Below are 17,336 nucleotides of genomic sequence, written 5' to 3' on the forward strand. Positions count from 1 at the left end.
ATAAATTAATAAAATCTAAAAAAAAAAAAAAATCTATCACAGGGAAGTATATCAACAAGGATAAAATAATCCTGTACAAGACACCAATTTAAGAGCTAAGAGACTAACATCATAGAAACGCTAGGCTATATAATCTTGGAGAAAGTCAGTTCTGTGCCAGATCCTAAAAACTGGTTCATGCACTGGCAATGACAAGAGCAGGGAGGGGGGAGAACGGCTGAAATAAAAGCAAGACAAAATATCAAGACAGGAAATGGCTTACACTAAAGAGACAAAATGAGGTGAAAAATGCATTTAGTACAGGCTCTCCAAAAAGGCTAGAAAAAGGTATGTCAAAGTAACAATTGTTATCTCTGGATGATGAATCCAGAATTTATTTTCTTTCTATCTGCTATTTTTCTACATTAAAGAAATTTACTTGGGGGAAAAAAAAAGAAATTTACCTGAGAAATAATGTACACTAGAGAGGACTAAAATCAGAAAGCACATTCTACTAATGTGAATGAAGTTTAAAATTGATGGGAGAATTACCTTTGAGTGATGGAACTGTCCTATATCACAATAATGGAGGTTGTATGAGTCTATACAAGTGGTACAACGTGTATATTTAAAAAAGAAAGAAATCTCTACTATAACGAGCACATATTTTTTCAAGTGGGAAAAAGTCTTTTAAATAAATAACCACCACCACCACCACCACCACCACTACCACCTTTTAAGGCAGTAGGACCAGGTAAGCAGTTAGCGCTTAGATCAAATGATTTTCTAGAGGACAAACACATAAGAGATGGGGTTTTGTTTCTGTCTCACCTCAGCAGCTTCCACCTGCTGTTTGATTATAGACGGGTCAATGCCTGGGCTTTCCAAATCATGGACAATGTCCTGGGTATCTCGGATAGTGGTCAGGAGAGCTGCCATATCATACCAGAACTTCTCTGCAAGTTCAAGGACATCAAGGAACTTAATTTCTCGCTCTTCAGCCCGAGCTTTGATGTCCTCCCAAAAGAATACCATTTGATCCAACTTGTCCTGGATTTCTGAGGGAATAAAGAACAGATATGAATGAGACTTTCTAAGTACTTGGATCTACTTCATCAGAAATTTCACCTAGTTCTTACCCTTTAAAAAGCTCTAAAAATTTAAAGCGAAGGACAGTTTTCTACCTTTGCTTTATTTATTATTTTGACATTCGTATTTTCCACTTATGTTGGTCTCCCACAGAAAGAGATTACACATTACCACAGAGGTAATGTAGAAATGAGTTATCATCTAATATAAAGGTGCTGCTAAGATACAAAAGACCGAGGGGAACCTAGATGGCTCAGTCGGTTGAGCATCTCTTGATTTCGGCTCAGGTCATGATCTCAAGCCCTGCACCTGACTCTGTGTTCAGTGGGGAGTTCGCTTGGGATTCTCTCTCCCTCTCCTCACACACTATCTATCTCTGAAATAAATAAATAAAATCTTTAAAAAAACAAAAACAAAAGACCTAACTTATAAAGGGGCTGAGATGAGAACTCTGTTTCCACTGTTGTGTGTTGAAACTTGCTTTGTTTCCCATATCAAGTGTTGTAAAAGGTAGTTATGTTCCACCTACTATGGATACTGCAGCTTACTCATATTAGGGGTTAAAGGAGCATTTGTTTCCTGGCCTGGGAATCTAACTACCAATTGTAATCTTGTTTCAATGGGGGAGATGTGCTCTGAATTCTAAATGACTTCCAAATGACTTTGTGGAATACTCATTACTTGGGGACTGCCTTCACATTCAATGAAATGTATCTGGTAGGATGCTACAGTAACTACAGCCTAGAATTTATTCTACTGATTTTCTTTAAAAATTAATTAGATTCAGGGGCACCTGGGTGGCTCACTAGGTTAAGCATCTGACTCTTGACCTCAGCTTAGGTCTTGATCTCAGGGTCTTGAGTTCAAGCCCCACGCTGGGCGTGGAGGCTACTAAAAAAAAAAAAAAAAAAATTTAGATTCATCAAGCACCTTTTGCAGCCAGATCCTTGTCAGCTCCCTGAGATCGCCCAATGAGCTCTTCTCCACGGCGCTTCAGGGCCTCAAAGGAAGGCTGCAGCTTTTCCAGCTCCACAGTGGCGCTCTTATTGTCGCTGATGCACTCTCTGATCTTGTCTACTTCAGCAGGGATCAGTGGTGGCATACGCAGGCGAGAGGAGAGATTCTCCAGAGTCTCCAACATGGGCTCAATTTTATCATGGAACTAAACAAATGTTGGACCATTAGCCTTCACAGTAATACTTCATCATACTTCTGGGGGAAATGTTAGGGAATAAGGCCAGGGTATAAATCTACTACTATTTAGGATAACTTGCATTCAGCCTAGCCCGATGGCTGTCAAGTATTAGGCTGGCCTAAGAAACTGTTTTGGGTATAGCATACCAGTGCTGGCCCATCAAAAAAAGAAAGTAAATGTTTATTTTCAAAACAAACAAACAAAAGATATGCCAGAAATCAACTCATTTAGTGCTGTCACAATACTCCTATTCCAACTAGTGTGACAAGAAAGGGACAAGACCATGAAACTGGTGAGAGTCAGTGTGTCAACATCTCAGATGACAGTTGCATGCAACAGATTAGACCAACAAGTTAGAGGCCCTCCACCAACTGTGTACATGAATGGGGAACTCAATATGCCACATGATTTGGAGATTAAAAGTAACATGGCATGCAATTTAATAACCCACTATATGTAATAGTGAGAAGGGAAAATGTCAGAATGATGGAAGGTAATCAAGGAAGGTCAAATCTATCTTTATTCTAAAAGAACAATTTACCTTCCCACTTTTCTGGTATTTGAATAACATGACTATAATCATAAAATTTTCATTTACAATCTGAAGCAGAGAAAGGGGAAAAGGGAGCCATGCAGATAAGCTCGCCCCCTTAAAAAGCTCTCCAGAACCAACTCTGGATTCATTAGAATAAGGCTTGTCAACTCTAAGTGTCTTACAGGGAAGACACAGTGGGACTTCCTCAACAAAATCACTCCCCACCACTCCCTCACTTCTAGGTTTCACCCCTAGTGAGACTGGCATAATAAACCACACTAACAAAACTTATTCCACTACAGTTAAGGAAATTCCCTTATAGGTAAATTCTCTCAATTCTCAAGCTTCATAAGAACCCCCTAATCCCAGTGGGGGTGGGCACCTTACCTCTGCAATCTGTAATGGTGGGCGCGGTCAACACAACAATGAAATGTGACGATGTGGGGAAGACAGGAGCAGGCAGCAACAACACAAAGTAACACATTCCACAATGTGAGTGAGAGATGGGACGGAAGGTGGGGGGAAAAACTTGAGTAAGTACAAATATTAACCAAGAATATTGAGACTAAACATAGGAATAAAATACCCAGACATGACAAAAATACCACTAACAGTAATATATTAGTTGAAAAGTATGTAGTTACATGCTTTAAAGTCCACTGCTGGTGGCCTCTTGAGTAAGAAAACTAATGTGCCGTTCCCTAAATTTCAAATGTAACAAGCCAAGTAGGAATCGGACTTGTCTTGACACATTTGTTGCTTCAAGATGAATTTATCCAAAATCATCCCTGCTAAAGACTCATCACGATATAAAGTTTTCAAGGAAACTGTCAACAGAAAATATATACCAGCCGAGATGAGTTTTACCCCCACTACAGCGTCAGTATACCAATGTTCCTTGGAACGAAAATGTAGACAGGCAAAGGTTCCTGGTCTACTGATGATGTATCATCAGCACGCTGGTCTAGACATTCGAGACCACAGGGGCACACCTGACACAGAGACCTGTTTAGACTCCAGGGCAGTGTTGAAGGGATCACGAGTTAAGACACATACATACCTGAGCTGACTGGGAAACAGCCTCGTCGAGGGCCAGTGCCCGCTGGCGCACCTCCTCTTTTATCTGGGCATATAGGTTTTCTGCTTTCTGGTATTTTTCCTCCACCATTTCCCCCTCCTCGGGGTTTAACTCCTTTAGCTGTGGACCTATCTTTAGCAGCTTATCAATATGGGGTTTGTGTTCGGCAATGGATTCCCTGAGTTGCTATGTAAAAAAATAAAGTGAGTGTTTTTATACCAGTTTATTTGCTTAAATATTGATCAGATCTCGTATCAACTTTGAGAGGAACAAACTGAATTGCTAAAACCCAGCAAGTCCCAGCATCTCACCATTTATGAAAGAAAAAACAAACATCTAAGTCTTAGGTTCTAACACTACCTAATCCTCCTAATTTTCAAAAGCTATTAGATGTTCCATCACTCGGGAAGCCTTCCCAGACACATCCTCTCTTACTCCCCCAACCTTCCCTGCCAATACAAGTCTAATCCCCCTCTTCTGTACATATAAATACTTCTGTGTACTATATTATAATTTACATGGTTAAATACCTGTCTCCCTCCCCAAACTGAGAGACAGTAAGCAAGACAAGGCACAAATGGCAACATTTCTAATAATCCAACCACTCCTTGACTTTATTACTGGTTCCTTCCAGTTTATATCCTTCTACATATAGGAACACAGAGAAAGGAATTAAGCACAAGCCATTAACCACAAATAAAAGAAACATTAAAAACTATCTTTAATGGTAACAGCATTAAGTGTCTATAGATTCCCCTTTTCCCCTAAACTACATGCCACAAATGCTCTCTGCCCTTTCTTCATGGTTCCCACTCCATCTAGGGCCGAACCAAATCGAAAAAGCCACCCAGCCACACCCATCTCACAACATCCCACTGTGCTGGAAAGATGAAAAATTCCCTTGATGTTTACTTAGTTCTTTACTTCTGCAATGCCTAGGGCTCTGACATCTCCATGCTTTTCTTTAATGCATTCACATTAAGGACAAGGGAAAGAATTCAGGTATGTGTTTGTATTGTGCAAAGATATTCTAACTGCTTAAGACTTAACTTCATAATGCAGAACTTACACCCGGTAGGCACTAATAAATATGTTGTTTTCAAATAAATCGTGGAGCCCATGTTCAGTTCTGCATTGAAATAAAAACCCACATGCTCCTTACCCTCATCTCCTCCTGCTGCTGCCTGAGCTGCTCATGATCAATGGCCGGAGGAGGTAACTGTGTTATTAGTGCCCGGGTTTCCTCAATCCAGGGGCTGAGCTCCTCGTAAGTTTCCCAAAACTGGTTCACCAAGACCTGGGCCCGCTCGAGGCGGGTGTAACGCTCTGAATTGAGCAGACTAATGGCTTCATACTGCTGTATTAGAGACTCTGTCTTTTCCTATGAACAACAAAGTATAACATTTATTACTCTTACGAACCCTTCTTTTAAGGAAAAATGTAGGTGTATATACATTAAAAACCAAAGAATTTCTTTAGTTTTTAATGCTCAGAAATGGATTAATTGAGCAAAATTACAAGTGATTTATATTTTCCATATACTTATCTGAATTTTCTATTTTTTCCTATCATATATATACATATTGTTTCTAGACTTTTTAACACATGAAAGTAGTTTCAAAGACAGTCAAACAGAGCAAGCACAACACAGCATTAACCTCTAGTGAAGACACACAACTTCAGACACAGCATTATTACAGCGGGTCAGTTCAACAAAGAATATCTCAGGGCCTGTGACAGACTTCTCTGCCCATCAAGTTCCACTTGTCTCTTTTCCTCTGACAAAAATGTCTCCATAAACCCGACACCTTGCTTCATACGTTTAAAGTGAGTAGCTTGATTTGAGTATTTCTGAGGAAATAGTGGTTAACTGCAGCCTTTACGAAAACAAACAAAACTGGTCTCTCCTAAACAAAACTGGTCTGATCATTTAGAAGGACTTGAAGAAAGAGTATCTGCATATGGTTCTGAAAAATCGATCACAGACACTGTGAAAGGTAACTCAAAGATCCTTACAGACTGAAGAAGCAATTCCTCTATTATAAAGAACATGAATTTGCAATGTATTTCCCATCATACAGGACTATTTGGACATTTGTGCACACACGGTTAGGGGTGTGAACCCCCCCCAGAACATCAAGCTGCACTTTAATACCATTACCAGTAATGGAGAGGAAGAAACCTTTATCATTTCACAATTGTACTGACTCATCGTGGTCAAGACAAGAACAACATGGTGAATAAATAAATGCAATTCACCTGTAATACAGCTTTTTGCTCCTCCCCACATGTGCCAAAGATTTCACCACGATGACTGAAGAGTTCATCCATCGAATCTTTGTGTCGAATGATGTCAATGGAGAAAGCCTTTGAAAGTGAACTAGAGTTAGGTCATGAAGTAGAAGGACCCCAGTCTGTGTTACCAAAATGTTAGACACGATCTACGAAAAACTCCCGGCTCTGATGGAGCCACATCAGAACCGTTCTATGAAGGCTGACTCTGCCTCTCCATCTATCTGATGGAGCCACGTCAGAACCGCTCTATGAAGGCTGACTCTCCATCTACCTGATGGAGCCGCATCAGAACCGTTCTATGAAGGCTGACTCTCTGCCTCTCCATCTATCTGATGGAGCCACATCAGAACCGTTCTATGAAGGTTGACTCTCTGCCTCTCCATCTATCTTCAGTACTTGTCTTTTAGTAGCTTACAGAAGTATCATCTCTCCTAAAAATCATCCAAAAAACTGCTAACTCTTCTTTCCTGAATTAATGGGCCTCCTGCTCCCTGTTCACAAAGCAAAGAATCCCTTCCCCATCTTAACAAGTATTTTTAAACTCTATCCATCATCATGAAATTGCATTATTCCACTTGGGATAGTCAAACTCGGGCGCCTGGGTGGCTCAGTTGGTTAAATGACTGCCTTCGGCTCAGGTCATGATCCTGGAGTCCCGGGATCGAGTCCCGCATCGGGCTCCCTGCTTGGCGGGGAGTTCTGCCTCTGACCCTCCCCCCTCTCATGTGCTCTCTCTCTCTCATTCTCTCTGTCTCAAATAAATAAATAAAATCTTAAAAAAAAAAAAAAGGGATAGTCAAACTCTCTCATCACTCTAAGCTGGTGAAGATTCTACTCGCTCAGGGCATAGTGGACATGTCTGTGTTACACTTACCTTCTGTACCTGTAGCTGAGCTGTGGTCTGGTCTTGTTCCAGGCGAATTGGACCTAGGGCCATCAGTTTTCGTTTTGTTTCAGCAACCCAAGCTAGTTCTGCATCAGCAGCTTGCTCATACTAATAGACATATTAAAGGAAAATGAACAAATTACATGTAACAAAGGTCCACCTCCTTAGAATTATAATTTCTTCAACACAGAAAGGCCTGGATTTTCACTAACATGGTTTATATCTACGATGTAAAGCCAAAACTGGGGACAATTTCATAAAATCATAAATCAAGATGCAGACAATTTGGAAAGGATTATAGTTCAACAAATATGAGCTGATCCTATTTCAAATTCTTTAGAAAGAAGCTATAAAACCCAGTTAGTGGTCCTACAGCTAGAAACAACAATGGAAATTGACACTCTTAAAAATATACTTCTAATCACAATGCTTTTATGAGACTGTCTTCTCTTTCTGTCAGTTCTTTTTCCTACCCATACACTGAAGAGTAGCTTCAGTTGCATGTTTAAATATATACTTAAACATGACAGCAACAGTTGAGTCGAGTTAACTAGGAAGTACTTGCTCAGCTAAAGAAGCGTAAGAACCCAAAACACCCAACTTTTAAAGGGTCATGCAGAAACAAAGAAAAACTAAGAACATCTTCTATGTGACTGCTATTTAATGTGGGTCCCCCAATTTTTCCTCTTCTTCAACTTTGCCAACCTACACTAATATCTTTTTAAAGAGGAAAATAAGCTCCTCCCAAGCATGATAAATTTCATATTGAAATACCTGGCCAAGTTAGGGATATCAATAAAGACACGTTGGGGTTGTACCTGAAGTCAGAGCAAACTTCTACGTGGTTCACAAAGATTTTGTTCATCATTATGAACCCAATTAGTCATATTGTATTTACTTTGCACCATGACACATTAATAGGTGCATATCCAGCTACAAAGGAAAGCAAATAACTTTTTCCAGAAAGCAGGAAGGAAAAAAGATTGAGGGAAATATGACACCTGTGTTTACTGGGAAGGTTCTATTTTGGATGGCTCTGCTATTTTGGTTAGCATATTTGATAGTAATTATAGTTCTTGGTTCCTTCCCCTCTTCCCCCAGCTAATGCTAAAACAGTTGATTATGTCAAACTAAGATTGGGATGCATTTGGACCTTCTGGTCCTAGATTTTTTCTACTTCTATCAGAATCTGCCTCTTAATGGGGCAGTAGCTGAGAAGAACACTCACACAGACTCTACGTCAAATTCCTTTCTTCTCAAAAACAGTCAAATATTTTCGGTCAAACTGAGATCCATCCTCACATACCTTTACCCAATCACATCCCATCACTGAAATAATTTGTTGCATCAGATTTTGCTTAGTCTCCTTATTCCTATTCCTGAGCCTGTATTTAGGTGGGTCATAGTTTTGTACCTTATACATACATCCCTGCTGCCCAAAATATTAATGCAGAGGTGTTTCTAATGTTTATAAACACATTACCTGTTGTGATCTCTGAATAGCAGCATCAATTTCATCCACCCTTTGTCCCACAGTGTCACTGACCAACTTGTACTGTTCATTGGCATCAGATACAAGTTTATCCAGCCCTTCTCTGGCTCTCCAGGGCACCAGTTCTAAGAGAGCACGGCTCACTTCATTCACTGTGTCCAACACTAGCCTGTGCTCCATGACCTCCTTCTTTAATTCCTAAGGAGGGAAAAAAAATTTTCAGGCCATTCCTTGCTAAATTAAGCACATTAGCAGCTGTGCTGGGTGGAAAGTGCTATCTCTACCACACATCCCAGCAGGGCTCTGACCTCCTTCCTCCGCTTATTTTTTTCCTTGTCTCAGATTTTTCAATCATTCCACAGCCTGACTTTAGGCTTAGCTGCTGCTTAGAACTGTCTGCAACACTTCTTGGGCCAGACTGTCTCTGGGTAAAACAGAGTACCTCTTTTTTTCTCCTTACCTCAATAGAAATGATAAAATAATTTTTTAACCACAGGGATTTAACTCAATAAGTACCTACAAAGTATTTCTGCACATCTAGAACTGCACTAGATCCTGCAGGAAAATCAAATATAATCATGAAGCACTCTCTAGAGAATGAGTTACATAAGTAAATTTTAAAAGTTACCATGTGAAGCAAACTTTCCAGGGATCTGTAATTCAGTCTCCCCCCCACCCCCTTCAGACCATAGCAAGTGGTCTTTTTTTTTTAAAGATTTTATTTATTTATTTGATAGAGAGAGACACAGCGAGAGAGGCAACACAAGCAGGGGGAGTGGGAGAGGGAGAAGCAGGCTTCCCGTGGAGCAGGGAGCCTGATGCAGGGCTTGATCCCAGGACCCCGGGACCATGACCTGAACCATTAACCAACTGAGCCACCCAGGCGCCCCATCACGTGGTCTTACATAAGTCTGCCTTTATGTCAAATCTTACTGTCCATGAGCAAACAAGAAACAGATGAGGCAGAACTTTTTGGTTTAGATTTAAGGTTGAGACAGTTGGTGATGAAACTTAAAAATCTGAACTTAAGGATTTTAAGAGGAAAAATTGTATTCCCTTTACTGTGTGAAATGACAGCTCACCTTCTGTCTCTGCTGAAACTGGGGTATGTGCTCCCCTGTGGGAGACTGCCCTCCACTAGCTGCCAGCTCCTCTTCCACCTCCCTCAGCCATCCGGTCAGTTCCTCGTAAGTAGACTGGAACTTGGTGGCCAGCTGCCGGGCTTGCTCTAAAGTTCTGAGGGCCTTGGAGCTAGTGACCGTGATGTCTGCATAGCGAGTCTTGATTCCATCCAGTTTCTCTTGGATAAGCAATACCTCTTCACCTGTGGGGGACGGCGCACAATTATTGGTATTTAAGAGGAAATGAGGGAGTCTCCTTCTGGGGATGAGGAAGTCTCTTTAATCCCCCTTTCTTCTTTAGAGCTTGAATTTTACAGACGCTCTCTCCCTGTGGTAGCAATTTCACCTACCATCCCACACTAAGGGAAGTGGGGGAAAAAAACCTTCTAATTGATAAAAGAAGCTGCTTCTGAGATAATAATATTAAGATCTGAATTCAACTGCAGGTGTTTCTAAATGTTCCCAGCATTATTCCATGATTGCTGGCCTTGGACATACTGGAGGGCAGGGGGAGCCATCATCTACAACCAAATCTGAGACAACAAGGTCTTTTAGTTTTCAAAAGATTTAGTATATGTGCTGCCGAAGCGAGCACTAGTTTTCACGAGATTTAGCAGGAAATAGGACCCCAGGCTGCCAGTCTCCAGGAGCACATGGTAATACAATCAGTGAATACCAAGCTTCTCCTATATACAAAGAGAAGTGGCTAGTACAGGGTGCTTATTTCCTGGGAGATGGGATTGTGTGACTGCAGAGGTGCTAAAAGATGCACTTTAAAGTACCTGTGGTTTGTTTTAGAAGAGCCTGACCATTTTTAATAGCTTGATCTACATTCTTCTTTCTATTAATGATTTCTTCATTTAAAGTCTGAAATGAAAGAATAGCATTAATCTTAAAACTATGGCACAACAAAGGGAAAGAAAGGTGAGACCTTTAAGAGGGCAAGTTTAAAGTAAAGAGACAAATACCAGGTTAGTTTACACATCAGATATTTGATTCCTTCATTAGCTCTTTGGTGACACCACTAAGTACTCAGAAATAATTAAATCTGATATTTATAGGAAAGTTTTCCCCTGTACTGGATAAGAAGAGATGTAGGATTAAATCAGTTTTACCAATCTACTGGTACCAAACCTGAGCCTAAGAAAGGAGGAAGCAGAATTCAGCAAAAAGGTCTACTATGTCCAAAACCAAGACTCAGAAAGTTAAAGAGAAGAAAGTCAGCAAGAACAGGCTGACTTCAATCAGGATCCTGCTTAAACAATCTCAATATTTGAAGTCAGTGAAGCAGAAGAATCTTAGGTTATTTAAAACAACTACTACAAAACAACTACTTTGCCTATTTTTAATATCCCCAGAGAAATTTCATTAAAATCACATGAGAAGAACAATTTTTTCTTTCTTTTAAGATGACAATTCCTGGAATTTGAGCATATGAATTCTAGAAATATTTCAGAAGTTATAGCTACATGGTCAAACCCTGGGCAATATTTAGGTATTCTGGTTTTGTTAAATTACATTCTCTTTGATAAAACTGCTCAGATGGAAAGTGAGTGATACCTGACCTAATGATGTAAAACATGAGTTGGAGATGAGACGGCCCTGATTGTACTCTAGATCGCCTTCTAGAGTTACTGATTCAGTTTAAGTACAGGTATTTCCATGGACTCATCTAAGAACAGATTAGTCCTTAGCAACAAGTCTATAACTACGTGCTTATGTATAAAATTAAGTTGAAATGTTTGGAATTCAAGGGAGAAAAGAAATGAAGAGAAACATGAATCAAAATTACAAAATAACTTCATAACATGACCAATAAAAATGGAAAACGTGAATACCAGATGGTCAGCATGCTGTTTCTGCAGGACATCCTGTCTGTAATCCTTTACGAACACTGAACTGAGCTTGTCCTCAACCTCAGCCAGCCAGTTGAGCACCTCCACCTCATCCTCCCCGAACAGTCTAGCGTTACACAGTGCTTGTTCAAGCAGGGCTGCTTTCCGACAGCCCCGGTCTTGAATCTCACTGTACCGGGCCTGCAAGGAGTCTAGCTTTTCTGACAGCACGCCCTGCTCTGCAGAGCATGTCAGGGAGGAGAGGGACTGCCCAATTTTGACTGCCTGGTGCACATCTGTTGCATGGCTTTCTATTTCTTCCTCCAGAGCCTGGAAATCCAGATGGAAAAAATGAATAACAGAAACAGAATAAATGAAAAGTAAACACGAAACAATGAATAACAAATGATATAATAAATTAAATAATATAAAAAGTTCACCTACTGAAAGGCAAAAATAATATAAAAAGTGAGAACAAAAGCTGTTTTTTCCTGATGGTAGCCTATTAGTCTATTGCTATTTTTAGTTCAAGGATGGGACTATTCCCATAGATAATTTGACTATATCTCAAATTAAACTTAAAAAAATCCCTCCCCACCCTCCCCCATCAGCCAAACATATCTTTTAGAACGCTACAGGCAGGTAATTCCTAGGCTTTCTGACTGTAGTGCTGTGTTTTCATTCGCCACAGCCTCTCCCTACCTTGTGCCGGATGATCTGCTGCTGTATTTTGGCAGTCTGAGTGCCAACAGGTTCTGAATTGGCAAGCTTTTTCTCTGTGACAGATAAGAAGTCAGAAATAGGCTCAGCTGTCTCATGGAATTGTTTGGCCAGAACCAGGATATCTTCCAGCTGTTTTTGCCTACACAAATATACAGAACAAACTGCTCAGGCGAAAATTCACATTAAGATTGATACGAGTACTATATTCAGTGAAAGACCAATCTTTACCAGGTACATTTTAAGTATCAATAGTAAACAGAACACATATACATAGCACTTTGTGGTTTTAAAGGCTTTCCATAAGCATTGCCTTATTTTGATTCTGTCACCAACTGTGTAAAGGTTGGCAGAATAATTATCCCACCATTACAAAAGAGAAAGCTGACCCTGAAGGCTTAAAGAAAGATCTGTCCAATTCACCCAGTGAGCGGTAGCAGTGCAATGGGGATTCGAATCAGACCTTCTAATGCTCTTTCTCCTACGGGACATAGCACGTGCATCATCTAAACATGAGACCAAAATAAAGTTTAAAGGAGTCAAAAAAAATCATGTTTTCATTTCTCTCTTCCTGTCACTGCTACCTTCACCTGTGAGTTAAGAGAAGCGAGCATGTGAGGGGCAAAGGCAGACTACTGACTAGAACTCCTCCACCATCTCCCTAGTTCCAGTGATTTCAAGCACCAGAACACAACTTTGAATCCAGATCTAAGGCAAAAAAAATGACCTCCAAGTAGCTGAATTTGCCAACACACATGGCAGTCAAAAGAACTACAGACTTCACAGCTCACTTGGAATCTTAAATCTTACTTAATATAACATCCACACTAAATAAGCTTAGATTTCAAGTATCCTGTAGATTAAAAAAAAAAAAAACAAATTACAAAGGGGAGAGGAAGCCTGACAGGAAAGTCAAAGAAAAACAACTACAGAACTGGATTAGCATACAGATTAATAATAAATGGCCATAATTATGTCTTTGAATCATTAAGAACAGACTAAATGCTATACCATTTGAAAAGGCCTGGAAGTATATGATGTACTTTAGTCCAACAAACCTTTACTGAACAGGACCTGTGCCAGGTCCTATGCTGTGTACCCTGGACAAATTTATTTTATTTATTTGAGAGAGAGCGAGAGAGAGCGAGCGAGCGCACGCACTGGGGTCTGGTGAGGGGAGTGGAGGTAGAGGGACAAGCAGAATCTATGCTAAGCACAGAGCCTGATGTGGGGCTCGATCCCAGGACCCTGAAATCATGACCAGAGCTGAAATCAAGAGTCAGACACTTAACCGACTGAGCCACCCAGGCACCCCCAAATTTATTTAATAAGATTTTGCAGGCTTTCAGAATACTGTTCCCAAATTCCAGTTCTCCAGTCAAATTCCCGAAGTTTACACACTCTCAGGAAAATCTGTTCTCTGGGCTTGGTGTCCGTGACTCTTGGGCCTCTGCTCTGGTGGAAATTTCTCTGGACCAGCAAGTCCTGAGACCAGAGAACCTTCCACAGCTCTGAGCCACCCAGGCACCCCCAAATTTATTTTAATAAGAAATGATTTAAATATAAAGACTTACCATTTTAATCATCTGGAAATCTAATTATGTTTAAATATAAACAAAAATGTACTTCTAAATACTGTTTTAATTTTTTTAATTTAAAATTTTTTAAATAAAATGCTTGTTTTTTGTTTTTTAAGATTTTATTTATCCATTTGACAGAGAGAGACACAGCAAGAGAGGGAATACAAGCAGTGGGAGTGGGAGAGGGAGAAGCAGGCCTCCCGCCGAGCAGGGAGCCCAGTGCGGGGCTCGATCCCAGGACCTGGAATCATGACCTGAGCCGAAGGCAGCCGCTTAATGATTGAGCCACCAGGCGCCCCTGGTTTTTTTTTTTTTAAGATTTTATTTGAGAGAGAGAGACAGTGTGTGTGCACAAATGAGCAGAGGGGGAGGGAGAGAGAGAGAATCCCAAGCAGACTCCCTGCTGGGTGCAGAGCCCGATGTGGGGCTTGATCCCACAACCCTGAGATCATGACCTGAGCTGAAACCAAGAGTCGGATATTCAGCGGATTGAGCCACACAGGTGCCCCTATTTTTACGATTATTATTTTTAAATGTTGAAGAATATGAAGCTGTTATCTTTATTTTTTAAGTAAACTTTACCCTCAATGTGGGGCTCAAACTCACAACCCCAAGATCAAGGGCCATATGCTCTACTGACTGAACCAGCCAAGTGCCCCTCTAAATGCTGTTTTTAAATGTCAATGTGAAGTACAGAATAGTTTGTTTATGCCAGCCTCCAAAATACATCTTCAATTAATATAACTAAAGCACATAATTTTAATGGTTATTTAATAAACTAGTATATCATGAAAAAAATTATCCTTGATTTTTATATTTTTCTGACTCATCTCTGGAGTTTGGAATCTGAAAGTTTAAAGAACTCAATGTAATAGGATTTGGGGTAGCAAAGAGCTAACATAATTTAAAGGTATCAAAAATCCAATATTAAAGAATCTAAATAAAAGTCTTTAGGATATCTCTAACAAATGCAGTTGCTCTTGGTATTTCTCTTTAAAATATTGACCCAGAAACTGTGTTAGGTTAGGAGGATGCAAGTGGGTAGGATAGAAGGAAAGAGTCATAGAAAGATACTTTAGAAATAAATCAGGACTTCAATGAGCTTATGGGCGTAGGAGATTAAGTACATAAAATAATGATACAAGATACAAATAAAGAATTACAGCAGTTAAGAGGAAGATGAAGGCATTCTATGCTTGAGGAACAAAGAAAAGCTTCATAGAAAAGGAGAAGATAAACACAGGTATTTCATGGAAGATGCAACACCATCAGTAAAGACGCAGAATTAGGAAGTGACAAGATGCTGAAGAATATGGTGTACTTCACCTATAATATAAGTAGTGAGGAGAGCAGAGACTAAGAAATGTAGATTAGGGTCAAACAGCTGAGGGCTTCCAGTGTTGGGTTAAAGAGTTTAGATTTTATCTCATAGGCAACAAGAAGTCATTAAATTTCTGAGCAAGGTAAAGGGGAAGCCGAGTGATGATTCACTAGTGATGAGTTAGTTAGGGAACTACCTCAGGTGAGCTACCTCAAGTGGACTAGCTCAAGTCAGGAACTGAGGTAGGTGACTGGGAATTAGAGAAATGGATGAATAGGGAAGACACTATAGAAGTAAAATTGACAGAATTTAGCACCCTAATAGATGTGGGACACAAAGGAGTGGGGGAGAAAGGGTAAAAATGGGGTTAAGGTTTGAAGCTTGGTAACTGGAAGGTGAATGGTACTATTAATGGAAATGGACAAAGAGAAGATAAAAGCAGTGCAATCTGGAAATAAAAATAGCGTAATTAAAAAAATTAGGTTGAGTTCTTTCCTTTTTGTTTCTCCCACTAATATGATCGACAGTATTTTGCAACTCAGATAAGAAATAAGCACACCGTGGGGCACCTGGGTGGCTCAGTCGTTAAGCGTCTGCCTTCGGCTCAGGTCATGATCCCAGAGTCCTGGGATCGAGTCCTGGGATCAAGTCCCGCATCAGGCTCCCTGCTCAGCGGGAAGCCTGCTTCTCCCTCTCCCACTCCCCCTGCTTGTGCTCTCTCTCTCACTATGTCTCTCTCTGTCAAATAAATAAATAAAATCTTAAAAAAAAAATTTTTTTTTAAAGAAATAAGCACACCGTGGGCCAGCGGAAATGAGACCGAAGAGCTAGCTAGCTGACAACTGCCACTGGCTACCTAGAAAACTGAAAGAATCCTAAATGATCACCTACACTACTCTCATATGGATTTCTAACTAGCTAGCGTTTATTTTTAAAACCAGGGACAATATAAGCTAAAAGACATTCAGGCGACATACTAATAAGCTTAAGTAATGTTGGGGTATATAGCTATGGAAGGAGAAAGCACTTCCTCAGAGGGGAAAAGTATGCTGCCTGTCTTCTGGCCACTTACTGAAGACTGTTCATGCATCTCTTGAATGTCCATATATTTAACAGAATCAGACTAGCTCCTAGATGCAAAAACATCTAATACTGGGATAAGCTATCAGAAAAGAAATATGATAAATTTCAATTCCAAGTATCAAAAGTATTATTTATAAATATGAAGGGGAAAAAAAATCTGTCTCAAAAACTCAGAAAATAACTTGGCTGGATTGCAGGTGTCAGTGTCTGTCGGTTTGGAACCATGATTATATCTCAGCAGAACAACACAGAGCGATGAGCCTTCCAGTTCTCAGAAATTCACGGAGTAGCTGAGGCTTACTTCCCGAGAGTGACTGTGATTATGAGGATCATCTCCAAAAACCTATTCCCCTTCATTATATCCCTTCCAGAACACTCTAGGACTCATCCAGGACCTTATAGAGCACCTCAAGGATAGTAAGTCAAAAACCGGACAAAACAAACGTTCTCTGACCCATTCCTCAAAACCCCTTTGGCCTTACCTGGCTGCTGCCTTGCTGAGTAGTCCAGTCCATCTACTTTCAAGACCCTCCAACTGTCCAGTGATTTTCTCTCGATCAGCCAGCTCGGCTGACTGGGCTATTCTGCCTCCTTCTGCTTGAAGCATATCTACTGTGGCCTTTCGATCATCAAGGAGCCGCTGGAGTAACTAGGGCCCAGAATGTTTAAGGAGAATGAAAAGTGGTAACACAAGGTCACTTTAAAATCTGAAATAAGGAAGAAAATACAAACAAACAAAAGATCCCCAAGCCCCACCCTACCAAACCCTAAACTGAATCAAATAACGGTGGCTTTTTTCCCATCCTGAGGCAAAAACATGAGATGCGGCATAGTTGTTGCTACCACCACATAAGCTTCTCATACACTTACTTCGGTTTTTAAATGGAGGAGTGACGGTCATTATGTGACTAACAGGGAACTTATTTTGAACCAGGAGAAAAATGCACTAAAATGGAAATTAAACCAACAAAAAAACATAGACAGAACCTTATACATGATATACTGTGTTATTCAGAATATCGCTGACCTTAAAAATACCAAAAATAAGACAAAGCTGTGAGTGAAACACTGAAGCAGGACACACAAACGCATGCAACTGTTCGGTCCAGCATGTGCCACAAGAAGCT

The 17,336-nt window shown here is 40.3% G+C and overlaps 1 protein-coding gene across 21 annotated transcripts in view; it reads right to left on the minus strand.

Annotated features, from left to right (window-relative positions):
* MACF1 (microtubule actin crosslinking factor 1) overlaps nt 1–17,336 on the minus strand; it is a 339,058-nt gene that overhangs the window by 36,606 nt on the left and 285,116 nt on the right. For 20 of the 21 annotated variants that reach the window (XM_054512972.2, XM_054512971.2, XM_054512970.2 and 17 more), the window contains 12 exons: nt 16,692–16,858; nt 12,208–12,367; nt 11,509–11,835; nt 10,453–10,537; nt 9,632–9,873; nt 8,541–8,747; nt 7,046–7,165; nt 6,136–6,243; nt 5,039–5,257; nt 3,859–4,062; nt 1,999–2,230; nt 811–1,037 (listed from right to left, as the gene is read on the minus strand). In XM_054512972.2, coding sequence (XP_054368947.2) covers nt 811–1,037; nt 1,999–2,230; nt 3,859–4,062; nt 5,039–5,257; nt 6,136–6,243; nt 7,046–7,165; nt 8,541–8,747; nt 9,632–9,873; nt 10,453–10,537; nt 11,509–11,835; nt 12,208–12,367; nt 16,692–16,858 — 2,298 coding nt within the window. The remainder of the gene's footprint in view (nt 1–810; nt 1,038–1,998; nt 2,231–3,858; nt 4,063–5,038; nt 5,258–6,135; nt 6,244–7,045; nt 7,166–8,540; nt 8,748–9,631; nt 9,874–10,452; nt 10,538–11,508; nt 11,836–12,207; nt 12,368–16,691; nt 16,859–17,336) is intronic. The other variant, XM_054512966.2, reaches the window with a different exon arrangement.

The sequence above is a fragment of the Mirounga angustirostris genome, unplaced genomic scaffold, assembly GCF_029215605.1.
Source record: "Mirounga angustirostris isolate CCGP_5_RB_7025 unplaced genomic scaffold, mMirAng1.0.hap1 SCAF_4, whole genome shotgun sequence".
NCBI lineage: Eukaryota > Metazoa > Chordata > Mammalia > Carnivora > Phocidae > Mirounga > Mirounga angustirostris.